The sequence below is a fragment of the Aulonocara stuartgranti genome (assembly GCF_965226115.1).
Source record: "Aulonocara stuartgranti genome assembly, chromosome: 19".
NCBI classification, from domain to species: domain Eukaryota; kingdom Metazoa; phylum Chordata; class Actinopteri; order Cichliformes; family Cichlidae; genus Aulonocara; species Aulonocara stuartgranti.
The window spans coordinates 12023705-12038327 of NC_138955.1; the positions used below are offsets into that span (position 1 = coordinate 12023705).

The window sequence follows — 14623 nt, forward strand, 5'->3', positions numbered from 1 at the left end:
CAAAACGTTCATTCTCCGGTTCCAATGCCTTCTTGTTTTTTCTTTGACGCACAAAAAGGAATGTACAAAAACAAAAGGAGAACAATGCCGGTCCGTACAAAGACAGACTCGACGAAAAGACAAAGAAAAGATACGAGGAAAAAATCAAAGGAGTGAAAGGGTTAGACCCTTACGAGTACACAGAGTGGACAAAAGACGTTAGCGTGCTGCCCAACTTTCACCACGCTCATATTTATAATTATACGGTTCTTGGAGTGAGTGCATACACTCATGAAGTTTAGTAACTTCAGGTCACTGCAACAAGCCCAGGTACAGTTTACCGACGGATGGGTACAGGACCTTGAAACGCACCGTGTAGAACGAAAGACCATCGTACGAACAAAGGTAAGTTTACCAGTCTCACAAATCGTCGTCATAGATACACATTCGTTAACCGTTTATTAATATAACCTTTGAGCTCAACGGTAATTAATTAGTAGTGGAAATAATTTCTGGTAGCATCACAGAAATGTAGCAGTGACAATAATATTGTATGCTGTAATCGTACTGGACAATTAGTGATACAAAACAACTGTTTTATCCTGTGAATAAAAGTATATGTTTTTGTCAATGTACCATAATAACAGAAGCGAAACGCAATATTGTGTCAGGACAATTCACTATTTATGCACAATAAACACAATAAACAAAGGAGCATAGCGCAACAATTTCTGTTCGGCGCCAGACTTGCTTGTAACCTATATCACCAATTATGTTAAGAAAAATGACGTATTAACTACTACAAAACTCTGACCTTTGTGGGAATGCTTGGAGCAGACTAACCTGTGAGCTGGAGTGTTCTGAGACGTTATATTTGGTATATCCAGACCATCCGTCGGCTCTTACTTCGGAAACATGGCTTAAAAAATTTCTCTTCAACGACTTAATCCGATAAAAAAAAACGATCTCTTTACCCGTCGGCTTCCCATGGCTGTCATGCGACCGGCTATTGCAGTTAATAATACAACAGCTTCTTGCCATTTTTTGGGTTTCTTTTTATCGCTGTGTAACTGAGTTCAATTGAAAGCCTGCGTGCGCTAGTACCTCTTGCCACAAGTTCCCAGAATCCTTTGCGGTTTTACCCCTGAATGACGTCACATTTTCAATCTTTATCCTGGTGGGCCGGTCTCTAGTCAAAATGCCCGGGCCGATTTTTTGTCCCAGTCCAGCCTTGCCTTGAGCAGGATTCGAACCTGGCCCTTCTGTTCTAAAGGCAGTTACTCATTTCACTGAGCCAAACTGATTCCCAGCCTTGCCGCCCTGTATCATCTCCACACCATGTTGCAGAGGTGTGTCAACCAAGACAGCCCACCAACATCCAGAGCCTTTAGGAACTCAGGACAAACATCCAAGGGACAAACCTGACATTATCAGTGAAGTAATAAACATACATTCTTAAAAGTCAAGGCAATATCTTCTCAAAGGACATTTTTTACAACCAAACTAGTACTAAAAAAATCATCAAGTACAGAGAAAATATCACCATAAAATATTATTACTTTTCTTCCGATGTCAAAGCTCCTGAATATCACTTTTATATTAGCATAGTTCACCTGGAGAAACCTTCAAGGAAGGAACTAACCATTTAAATTAGGTGTTTTATAATGTTAGAATACATGTTGCTCTATTTAACATGGCCAAAGTTTAAAATAATGAGGTCAGCAAATGTGCAGGTAATTTTTATGATCCAAATGCTTAAGTGTCAGACAGCTTGAAAACAACCAGTTCATGAGTTTGTTTTTGGGAGGGTGCTTTTGTCCTTCTATTTGCTCTGTGGTGTCAAGGTGAAGGCAGATATTAATAAAATAATCACTCAAGGACTCAGCTCTAACTATATGCAGTTGACTCACTCACCTGCTGTTTGGGGGGGGGTCTCCAGTCAGAAGAAAACTTGCTTAAAGCAGTAAACACCCAAACTGAGGATTAACTGAAGAGGCCTAGTAAGTAAGGTTTATTTTTAAATGTGAATCGAGTTCTATTATAATTGAATAATATAATGACATTGAGCTGGAACTGCCCATCAGTGATCATTAAATGAAGCCATCCTCCTATCTTTATCAGAGTTGCAGGGGTGCTGGGGCATAACCCTGAAGTGATAGATTTAAGAGGCAGGGTACATATACACCGAAAGAAGGACAGGCGGCTGCTCGACTTGACTGAGATGGATGCCTTCCTCAAACCATGATCCGAAGCCGTCGAGATGAAATCACATGCAGTGTTGCGAGATTTAACATTGCTATATTATTGACTTACTTCACTCGAACATGATATGAACAACTTAATATACCCTCTCTGCATATCATGTAGTTTCTACACTATATAGTTACACTTAACTTTAAAGCATGAAGCAGTTGTGTTGAATACATGCAAGATGCTTACATAAACCCAAGAGATGGCCAATCCCTTTTTTCAGTGTGCTTCTTCCACCCTGAATGTGCCCATCCTCCTCTTAGTCACAAGTTCAGTATTAGAAATCATCATTAGCTCGCAGTAGATTAATTGGATGAGTAAACAAGGTAAAAGCCTGTGTATTATTATAAAATCTCTCAAAGGGTTATTACAGGTTACTCTATCCTGGAAAAGTGAAAGATCCAGAGCCTATTTTTCAGGCTACTAAATTTTAACACAGTTAGTTACCAAGTGCACTGATTACAGTGGAGAACTGCTGCTAACGATATGGCCGAGGTTTGTATTTCATCTGCAAGGCCACACAAGCAAGGACGCCGTCAGAGGGCGCAGGATCGGCATGGCAAGGACTACAAAGCAGTTGGAGCAGTATGACATAAAGCCCAGTTCACACCTCAGATTCTTGTAATTTTATTAACAATAACCAAGAGTATAATCTTTATACATGACGAGTATACATTCTTGTTTTTGTGTGTTACAGAGAAGAGACAGGGTGACATGTTTATTGTACACAAGCAGCCCGTGAAGGGGTTTCAGTGGATGACACAGATGAGGAGTGGGCAGAACGGGACAAAGAAAACTTAAAAACTGAAGCAAGATGTGAGCCCAAATCCCATTTACAGAAATAAAATCCTCACGCAGGTTTTCTTCTATCCTTTCAGCTGAGAGTTTTTCTTCAGCTCTTTACTGCTAAGTGCTATTTAAAACATATTTAAAACATGCAATGTACAGTATTATTAAATCACATTTCATATGAATATGTATATTGAACAAAGAAACACAGATATGCATATAACAATTATGACAATTTCTGACTTGTATTACTCAAAATAAACAACAAAGAAACAGTCACATCAAAGAGTAAATGTAGCTCATGAATCGAATATATTTGATTTAAATGTAGTGTTTTGTGAGTATACATGTGTGCAGGTGTTGTTTAGGACTTTTTAGTTGTTGTTTCCAACTTTGTGGAGCTTTCGCTGATGGTTGGTGGAGCCTGCAGAACAGAGGAAACAGATGTGCGTCATTCATTATGAGTTACCACGGTTATTTACAAACAAGCTGTGGTTCACTTACTTTTTTCCTGAAAGAATTCAGCAGTGCTTCACGGGTCTGTGAAAATCAGAATAAAAACATTTGATGAAAACATTTTCAAGGATATTTTTGATGACTGTTGATAATAATTTCATTACAATAATTGAAATAACACAGAATAAACCTGAGAACAACTACAACAATAATGACATCGATTCAGCTGTGGATTTTAGATCATGCCATTGGCTTCAAACTTTAAATATATTCGAATATTATCACAGTGATACAGCAGCATCCTAACTAAACTAGGTAGGCCTCTTATCTCTAGAAGTAAATGACTTTACCATTCTGTCCCCCAGGCACGTGGTCAACAGAATAAACAAACCCTAGAAATGAAAAACAAGCATTTTTTAAAAAAAGTAATGCTTTTAGCAGAACAGATATTGAGTCTGATCAGTTTAATAATTGTGACCATACCTGGAATGCATTGAGCACAACAAAAGCGTAGTTCACAGCTAAAGTCACAGCTCCAGCTGTGAGGTCCATAATAAATGTTGCAAATCCAAAAATCCATGGCAAACCAAAGATTGGAGTCAGAAGAATAACTGATCTCAGGACAGTTTTGGCAGCCTGTATTTCTTTCTCATGAGACTTTTCTGTGATCTTATGGTCTAAAAGCTTCATGATTACCACTATCATGGCAAACAAGTTGATGAAAACAATTATACCAACTGGGAGAATGAATGTATAGATGGTTCCTTTCAGAAGTCCAGAATAAACCAGCCAACATGTTTTCAAACTGAAATACGTGCCTGGAGCGCCGCCGTTGTTGGTGAGAAATGTGATGAAAACAATGAGAAAAGGACAAACGTAGCCCAGGATCAACGAGAACCTCAGATAGGTTTTCTTGCCCACTTTGTGAAACAGGAAAACTGCCTGATGAAGGAGCATGGTGCTCAGGCTCAACATCCAAAAGAACATGGCCAGGTAGCAGAAATGCTTCAGAAGAGCTGCAATTCTACACCAGATTTCTGAAATGATCTCTGGTTGAGAAGATGCCAGAAAACAGCAATCTGCCACCAGCAAACAAAGAGAAATGTTCACGTGGGCGGTGTGGCGCAAGTGTAGAGTATTTGTCTTGACTACTTTGCGCCAGACGATCAGTTCTATCAGGAGGCTGATAACGAGTGACACCACTGATGCAGAAAGTCCAGCGTACGTTATCTCGCTCATGTAAGGGATTTCAATGGGACACCGAGACATCAGAATGGCAAATGAAGTCAGATGATTGCAAATGCACTCGTCAGGTTTAGAAGCGCCCCCCCATTTACATCCTTCATCTGTCCATTTGCTCTGGTTGTAGTTCCATGAGACACATTGCAGTTCAACATGGCGAGGCCTTGGTGTGAGCAATGGGAACTTTAGTGTAATCTCAAGGTCTTTTCCCCGTTGAGTGGTTGTTGACACAACAATGCTGTTGATGTTAAATGTTTGTGTTGTATTGGGCAAATAGTCCTGCAGGTAATTGAATCCAGCTGTTTTTACGATGCCATTTCCTGAGCTTCTAACAGTGACTGTGGCATTGAACACCGTATTGGTGCATTCATCTCCGCTGCATGTGTCTATATGTATATTTTTTTGATCAGAATCATTACTTATGTTTGATATCTTAATTAAATCCTCAACTGACTGCAGATATTTCTCAGCCAGGCTCTTGTTGCTTTCAGGATCTGGTTTGTTCCATGAGTTTTCAAGAGACCCATCCAGCAGATTACTAGATGAGGCCAGGAAATTCTGAAAAGAACAACAAAGTTTTGAGGGTGGTATAACTATGATGCTTAAAATGAATCATAAAAGACTGAACTAGTCAAAGTTTAACACATGCAGCTTCTTAACTGCTTCCCTAGTTGGTCATTAATTGACCCTCGATTTCTTTGAGTAAACCACTGTCAACACTAATAACTTGAGGTGACTGTTGTTGTGATTTGGCGCTATATTAATATAACTGATTTGAATTGAATTGAACAATGGCTAAGGTGGTGACGTGTGGCTTCCTGTGGCTTCTTCACAATAAAAGGAACAGGGTTATTCAGCACTTGAACTCTTTTAATATGAAGTAACAGCAGCAGGAAATTCTTGATTTGCATTAGCAATGAACTAATTGTAAATAGTAAAACTGTTAATGTATTCAAAAAAGTGAATAAATAGATTGGAAATTTGTTTCCTTGTAACTCTTAAAGATTCCAACTTTACGTACAAGTATTTATACTTACTCATTTTAATATTTGTTAAAGAATTTAAATAATAATAAAAATAAAGCTTCTTTGATACTTACTTTAGTTGTGGTTACATTGTCTACTACTTTCAGTTTGTTACTCATGGTGCTGAGTACATCAACTGATGCGTTCACATTAGCAAAAGTGTTAATACGCCCTGAATTTTGAGTGACATTGTTAAGGTTAGAAAATATTGTTTCTGCATTTTTATCTAATGCCCCAAGTCCAGTGTCAGAAATCTGTAACAAGAGCACATATGAATTAGTCAAGCCTAATTGTATCAGCTACAGTGAGTTTGACAAAAAGATGAACAACTTTCCATTTTTCTGTTGCGTAAAAATCTTGTTACAGTTGGAGAATTTGTTGCTATATTAAGTTTGAGATTATTAAGTTACTTTCCCATCATATGGAAACAATTTCTTAACATCAATTATGAAACGTAAGCTTACTTACTTTTGCATTTTGCAGTACGTTGTAGAGGTCTGAGTTCACACATCCTGACACCTCATCTTCCCATTTTCCCTTTAAGCTGAAAATATGAATTTTAATATTGAATATCTTAATATCTTAAGTGTCACAAATAAATGTTCACTTATGAACTGGTCAAATGATGTCCCCAGTCACAAATGCAAACAATCATTGTTGGTGGACTCTTGGAGCCATTTCAATACAAATAAATAAATAAAAATAGTCAAACAAATAACTGATACATTATTACATAATAAATATGATCAGCAGTTGGATTCTTACTTGCATTTCCTTGTTCTTTGCCCAGCAGAGTTTGTGCATTTTAAGACTGAAGTGAAACCAGCTTTGGTGTCTCCCCATACACCTTGAGCCTGACAGTACGGGTCACGTTCTGTTTTGGCGAAGAAACTTTCATACATTAACTAAGACAATATCAAAAGTTAATTTAGAGAATGGTGAGTTCAAATCAATTTCTGTTGCAGAAATTATATCCTATAATGTCTCATAAAAATTTGGTCTCTCCAGAAACACTCTCTCATCTTTGAAGTAATCAATATAGCCTGCATTCATTCATGATTCTAAATCACTCTCCTATTTTTTATATAATAAGTATAAGAAGCAATTTAATACTTTACCCCATTTTATTTTACACTGTACATATCACTATTACTATATCTATTATTACAAACTACTACTGTCATGGTAAAAAGAAAGTGCACCCTCTTTCACTTCAAAGGTTTTATATATCACAACAATATAAAATAAATCCTCTGGACCTTAACAGATTCACAAACTATTTAACTACAACCTCAGATACACAACATTTTTAATACATTTATATTCTGTGTCAAGTTACATGCAGAAGCACTGTGTCCACCCTCATTAAGTACACCCCATGATTCAGTAGCTTGTAGAACAACCTTTATTGTGGACAAACCTCTCCACGTTGGTCCTGTCTTTTCAAAGGACAGTGTTCCAGAAGTCCTGTGGTTTGTTCAGATGCAACTTTGCAAACCTAAGCCATGCTGTCAATTTGTTTTTAAAGAGAAGAGTTGACTCCTGACAGCCCTTCCAAACAAGTAACACTCATTCTGCCTTTTTGTAATTATATTGTGTTTAACATTAACATTTAACATGCTAACTGCGTCTGAGATGTAGCTCTTGGGTTTTTATGTAATTTGTCTGCACAGTCTGACCTTGGGTTGCTAGGATGTGCACTCCTGAGAAGATTTACGGCTGTCTTGAACATCTTCCACTTGTGAGTAATATTTCGTATTGCTGAATGATGGACGTTCACTTGTTTGGTCTTAAAACCCCACCCAGGATGGTGAGTAACAGTTGTTCCTTTAAGATCATTGTTGGTGTCTTTCTTATGTGTTAACACACTACTGAATGCTCCAGATCAGCAAACTGATCTGCTTTTACAGAGGTGCTCAAACTTACTGACTTACTCCCAAACTTACTCATGGCAGGGTACGCCGGTGATTAGGAAGTAGACCCAAAAGCAGGACACGGAGGAGGACAAAACTGTGGTAAACTATAAGCGAGCTGTTTATTGTGGCTGATGAAAACCAGGAACATACAACAAGACATTATCAACAGTGGCAAGAACTAAAACTAAACCTAAACTGGGCGAGACTGGCAACTATGAATGAACTATGACACTATGACAAAACTGTGATACCAGACCTGAACATGATAGTGAGCATGATAGAAACTGTGAGGAAAAACCAAGAGTTAAAACAATGAACATGCCCTGAACACAATCATGCAAAACACCAGAAACCCTGACATGACATGGGGGAAGTATAACAGATGACCTGACGATGACTAAACGGAAACACACGGATTAAATACACTCAACGGGTGATCAGGAGTGGAAACATATGAGGGAACAGCTGACTAGAATGAACATAATGACGCCACAGTGGAAGTAAAACTAAAACAATGAACAAAAGTACCCTTCAAAGTAAAACAGGAAACATAATAAGACGCAGACATGACATGAGCTAAACAACATGAAACACAAGACAGACAACGACGTGGACATGGTGGACTGACGTGGAGAATGAACACTGTAGAAACATACAGAGGGAAAAGGGATACTGGAGATGAGGCAAGGACATAAGTAAGCACCTGAAGGGCGACGAGTGACACTTAACACAGGGGTTAAAACACAAGGGGAACTTAATCAACAAAATAACTAACATGGCAACCTAAAATGAGCTTTGGACAAATATATGACAGCCAAACATAAACAATGAATATCAAAATACCAAAAAACTCAAAACACTGAGCCACACGACCCAGGACCATGACACTGACGGTCAGTTAATCAGCAGGAAGTGTGTATTTAGTTTTTCACACACTGCTTCTGTATTTTTGCTTAGTTTTTTGTTAAATAAATAATGACACAGTGTAATATTCCATGTTTTGTAGTTTATCTGAGGCTGTATTTACCAAACCTTTAGACCTGCAAAATATTAATTAATTACATACTCTAAAGCGGGATAAAAAAAAAGAAAAGTATAAACAAAACCCATAATAAAATATGTGTGTCTTACAGCTACAAATATCACTTCTTTTTATTTCTATTTTTTTTAATTTAATTGTAATTAATTATGAATACATTTTTGGGCATTTAAAATGGCAAATCTTTTGACTGTCCTTATTAAGGTAAGTAATTATTTATAAATATTTTAGTTGGTTTATCTTAAAATATCAGCAACTTCAGACAACTTTAGTGAAGTGGCACTTTTTGAATAAAACTAAATCAGATTTAAAAAAAATTCATTTATTTCTGCCAAAGACAAGTAAGATTTTTTTTTTTTAAGCTATGTGTTTAATTTTTATTACAAAATGCAATAACTTACCGCCAATGATGTTGAAGGGCACCGAAGCACTTTTAGTTTGATTGTTTCTGTTTTTAAATATACACGATGCTGTAGTTTGATTGTTGTTGTTTACACCACAGTCGATAATTTTTTGAGCCGAATAAATTTGTGTTTTGTCAGCTGCAAGAATGATACATTCATGTCATGGATTTTCATAACAGTTCTTGCAAAATAACTATTTTGAAATAAAATTATTTGGCAAATAAGAAAAGAAAAGAAAAGAAAAGAAAAGAAAAGAAAAGAAAAGAAAAGGAAATATCCATACCCGAAGTTTCTGAATAATCTTTGAGGCCGTCACCATTCCATGAGACAATATAAGGTTCAGTGCTATTATTTATCTCACACTGGGCTGCTACTTGGAGAACATCAGTTTTAGTTTTGCAGCGTGGAAATGATGGCACAGTGAAAACAGCAATGTCTGGCAATAGAGCTACATCCAGTACATCACTGCCTTTGTGTAATATGTTGATTGTACTGTCATTGCCAAACTTTTTGGTTTGTTGGTAGAGACACAAGTATGTTCCTAGAAAAAAAAAAAACGTGGTTAAAGCTGGTACAAGTAGGAATTAGATTTAATCCAGATAGTGATACTGAGTTTTTCAGCTCATAGTGCCAAACTAGTTAACCATTTAAAGCCTGAAACATTCCCAGAAAAAAAGTGAATGAAATATTTATTTAACATTTTGACATAAAGAAAAAAAAGAAAGAAAGAAATATCAAATTGCATATACAAGTTTTAATTTGTATCACAGTCGAGATGTAAAGAAAAATCTTTATTTCTTTATTTTTTAATTGCTTAAACATGTATTGTACAATTTATTTAGTTTTTTTCTGGGTTTACACTAATTATATAAAAGTCTCACATACATACAAACAAACATACCTTTCCAGAGTTCTGTCACTTCATTAAGCTGGATTTGACTCTCTGTTTTTGATAATGTTGTGACAGTTGAAACTGTTCCATTAGTTATGTCATATTTCCCATTGATGTTTGTTATACTCCACTGTGGTGTAGTTCCAAGGTCCTCCGTTGCATTGCAAGTGATGTTTTTGTTAGTGTCCCCATAAGAGATCGGCATTTTGTTTGGCATTATTAAGCGGACAACACCTACAGAGAACAAACAAATGATAATCAGTTGCCATGGAAACCACATACATCTAGATGGTATGGCATATGGAAATACTGCCACCTTGCGGCCAGTCATTGAAACTTGAAAACCTTTACAGTTCCATGAACACCATAGGTTGAATAGCACTGCAGCTGCAGATAAACCATCTGTTTTAGAGGAAGGTCCAGAGGAGGTTGGAGATAGTTACCATCACGGGCTCATCCGGCCAGGATGAGACTGAACAGTCAGTACTCACTTGCAGGTTTTTTGTTTTATTGAATAATGAGCAAAGGAAAGACACACATGGACTGCTATCTCTCAGCTGCCGCCCCATGTGGGAGTGAAGAAAGAGTGAGCTGTAGGTGAGTGCAGTCCTTATATAACGGGTGACAAGTGAGTGCAATTAATGGAAAGCGCCACACCCAATCAAAGGTGAGGAAAAGAAAAAAGGTGCATCCGGTGAAGTGAATGTGCTAAAAGAGCCTTTACAACACCACCTTTAGAGCACATTATTATAAACTAAAACAAGATGCATGAGGTTCAGAGAGATTTTTGTCTCTCACTCATATTTTCTTGATCTTTATCAGAGTAATATGACTGCATCCAAAGCATTGTTGACCTCAGGTTATCATTTTATAATAGAAACAAAGAAATAAAATTGGGATTTTAGCGGGCAGCAATTTGTCAACGATTGAAAGGTTATTTAGCTGAACTGTTCCTTTAAATAAGAGCGTTAATAACAATTTACACAGTGAAAAACGTATTTATAATATGCATAAAATTTCATGGTAGTCCCTCCAGTAGCTGTCGAGATATTTCAGTCTGATATGTTGGTGGAGAATGATACTCAAGGAGCGCTAAAATGATATCTAAAACACAATCTAACAGAATTTATATAAAATTTAAGAAAAAAAAAACCCTTCCGTCCAGGTTGGAATTAACTGCGCCCTCCACAGGTAGTTTACATTACCTGCAGTCTCCATATCAAGCGAGGCTGACAGATTTCGGCTGATGGCTTCTGAAATGTTAATCAGAGTTTGTGAATTGACAGTGGAAGCGACGCTCATTGTAAAATCTATGAAGAGGCTTCCGAGCCTTCAATAAAAAACAAAGACAGATTTTAGTCACATATCTAAAATAAATTTAATAAAACATTTAATTTGTGATTGCACGAATATACCTGAATCTTGTAATGTTTAAAAAGTCAAATCCCCTCAGAGTGCTGTACGCTGTTTTCATCTAAGAGGTAACAAAGGATGGAAAAAAGAGTTAATAATAGTATTCTTTATTTATTATTGCGGTGATAAAGACATTATATATTTTTTAAATGACTGTTTATTACCTGTTTCATCAAGTCATCTCTGCAGTTTATATAGTCCGTGGTTTCTGTGCCTTTCAGACACTTTTCATATTTGTTTGCCTGTGCAATTTTCAAAGATCCTGTAATGGTAACTGTGAGCAAGAAAATGTCAGTATATATATATGTGTGTGTATATATATATGTATATGTATATATATATATAATAAATAAATATATATAAATACCTGTGGTGCTTAGGACACACTTTGCGTCTGCACTTTTATCCAAAGTGCATTTTTCATTGCCGCAACATTTTCGATTAGACTGACAGAAAGTATCGTTCCATCTGTGGTCTGGTTTGCATTCACATTCTTTGCTGCCGGTACCATTTGTGCACACTTATAAGGACAAGAGTTATGCAGGGTTAGAGTTAGAGGTTATAAAAGTATTTTCTTCAGAAATCACAGCATGATGTGGAAGATTGGAAATTAGTTTACCTGTTGTCATTACAGGTGCTTCAACAAATGTATTCTTATACATAAAATTCTTCAGTATGCTCGTGATATTTGCAATTGCACTTTTGTCTATTATCAGTTTGGCATAAAGCATTTGGGTTGAGTTATCAGCCTGTGAAAGAAAAGTGTTTCCATTTTTTATTTTATTTCATGATACAGTTGATATTTAAGATCAAAATGTTTAATTGATGTAATCAACAAACCTGGCAGAAATTTATGCCCAAGATGTAAAGAAATAAAAAGGTCCACATCCTGTTTTTGGAAAAATAAATGATATTTTTAAAAAGCATTTGGCAAACAATAGCATTTATTAATTATAAATACTATAATTAAAATGTTGCACTTCCATGCAACACCAGCAAAAAAAAATCTGCCTTTGCAAAGCTTAAAATGGCGATATGATTAAAGCCATGATAGAGCTCATTAATAAAGGAAAGAGAGAGGCCATTTTTGCATGCAGAGTGAAGCAGAGTCAGAATCAGAATACTTAACTTATCCCAGAGGAAACTTTGTGGTCACAATTGCTCCAAGACAGCAAGGACAGTAGTGAAAATTACCAACATTAAAAAATACAATATATTAAAAGCTAGCTCTAATACAAATTACTCTAACATATAAAAATCCTGATGTATTACACAAAAGAAATATAAAATAAGTTGAAATTGAGGTGCCCGTCTTATACTGACTGCCAGGGTTCATACTTCCAAAATTCTAATACCTCTTGAGCCATAGCCATCCACAATTCAGGATCAAATTTCAAATACATATTTAAGAAATTCCAAGTTTCTTAAAAACACTATTTTCAGCCAAATTATTTTTAAATGGTCACATTGAGGAAAATCATAAATACTTAAATTTTTACTAACCTGGTGTACAGGATGGTAGAAGGACCCATTAGAGCCCCAAAATGATGAAGGTGCACCAGGTATCCCTACTGCTGCTCACAAGGAAATGGTCAACAGAAGACTGAAGTATTTTTTAACGTGACAGCAGTAGATGACCTGTAGAGGTTACTGCAGATAGACATGCAAAGTAAAAAGGCTGTCATGTACCACTAATTTGACTATCAAAAACAGAGACTGAATGGTGTTTGTGTGTAATATGGTTTTCATTTTTGAAACTATGTGTACAGAAAGTGCAGTGTCACCTGAATAACTCCACACTACAGCAAAAGTGAAGTTTATTTATTAGATATGAGGCATAGTTTTTATGATGTCATATATGAAAAGGAGAGTTTTTATATCACTGATGTTTGCCTTCAAACAGTATTATATTGTTTATTCAGTGTTCAACTTGGTGCTTCAGAGTAACTTAAGCATGTGTTAATGTGAGGTTTATATACATGCTTTTGACTATAAGTGGGAATTTGTTTGGGTTTCTTGGAGTATTTCGTCTTGGACTGGGAAAATACACAAAGGATAAAAGCTGGATTTATAGGAGATAAACTGTTGCATTTACTTAGTTGCATGTAGCAACTAGCCAGTAGATAGCCATTCATTTTATTACACATTAATGTTTCACCCTAATGATTTTTCCCCTTAAATTCTTTTTGTTTGAACTTTGAACTCCTCCACAGGTCCTTATATGTCAATATCAGGTTGGTTGCCATCTCCTGTTTACCAGTGATATGTCCTTATTTGACACAAATCTCAACTCTCAAAGTAAAAACATCTTTGAGCGTAAACTGATGATCTTAAGTACATTTTAGTAAATTAACGGTCCAATCCCTTCTTAATGTATTATTGCATGTATTATGTGTTGAATAATTGATTGAATTGTTAATTTTCCTTCTGAATTTGTTGTACACCACCTTATCATTGAAGACCAGTGAGTACTGCATATATCTTAAAGCAAACTCTTTTCACATGACTGCAATGGCAAATCACCTCTATACCAAGTATCTATATTTACCCTTTACAGTTTTTACATAACCTTTATGTGCTAACAGACCTTATAATACAAACCATGTGTCGAGGACCGAGTGTATAGAGAAGCTTTGTAATGAAGAACTTTTATGGGTCCCTTTTGGATAATCATTAGTGGTCTGACCTTAAAATAAAGAACTCATTTGCTCTAAGTATATTACGAATACAAATGTTTAGTCAAATGAGATTTAGGAGCAACTGACAACTCTTTCTAGGCAGGGTGAACTGATAAAGAGTTCACCGCTAAACACATATTACACAAAATCTATTTGGAGAGTTATGGTATCTAACTCTTATTATTTGTTTTTAAATAATTAGCCTCAAATTTGATTTTTAGATTAAACATATGCAGTGACTTGACATCGCATTCAATTATATTTTCACAGGTGATTTAATATAGAGGAGTTCAACTGAGTTCAATTCCACCATCAGGCCGGGGTCTTTCTGTGTGGTGTTTGAGTGGGTTCTCCGCGGTACTTCGGCTTCCTCCCAAAGACATGCAGGTGGGGTTAGTTTAATTGGAAACACTAAATTGCCCATAGGTGTGAATACAGGAGTGAATGTGAGTGAGATTGGTTGTCTCTGTCTATGTGTTAGCCCTGCAACAGACTGGCGACCTGTCCAGGGTGTACCCTGCCTCTCCCCCTAATACAGCT

At 36.4% G+C, this 14623-nt stretch overlaps 1 protein-coding gene across 1 annotated transcript; it reads right to left on the reverse strand.

The window, feature by feature from the left end:
- Positions 1-2840: 2840 nt before the first annotated feature.
- Positions 2841-13016, reverse strand: LOC309696181 (adhesion G-protein coupled receptor F3-like). The gene is made up of 17 exons (XM_082517326.1): positions 12909-13016; positions 12246-12294; positions 12025-12154; positions 11773-11925; positions 11570-11679; positions 11408-11466; positions 11198-11322; positions 10002-10226; positions 9384-9641; positions 9098-9238; positions 6507-6615; positions 6210-6285; positions 5816-5995; positions 3958-5274; positions 3825-3866; positions 3523-3558; positions 2841-3442 (listed from the first exon to the last, which is right to left on the reverse strand). Exons 1-17 carry the CDS (start codon positions 12935-12937, stop codon positions 3383-3385), a joined length of 3099 nt encoding a protein of 1032 aa, XP_082373452.1. The 5' UTR covers positions 12938-13016; the 3' UTR covers positions 2841-3382.
- Between the last annotated feature and the right edge of the window lie 1607 nt (positions 13017-14623).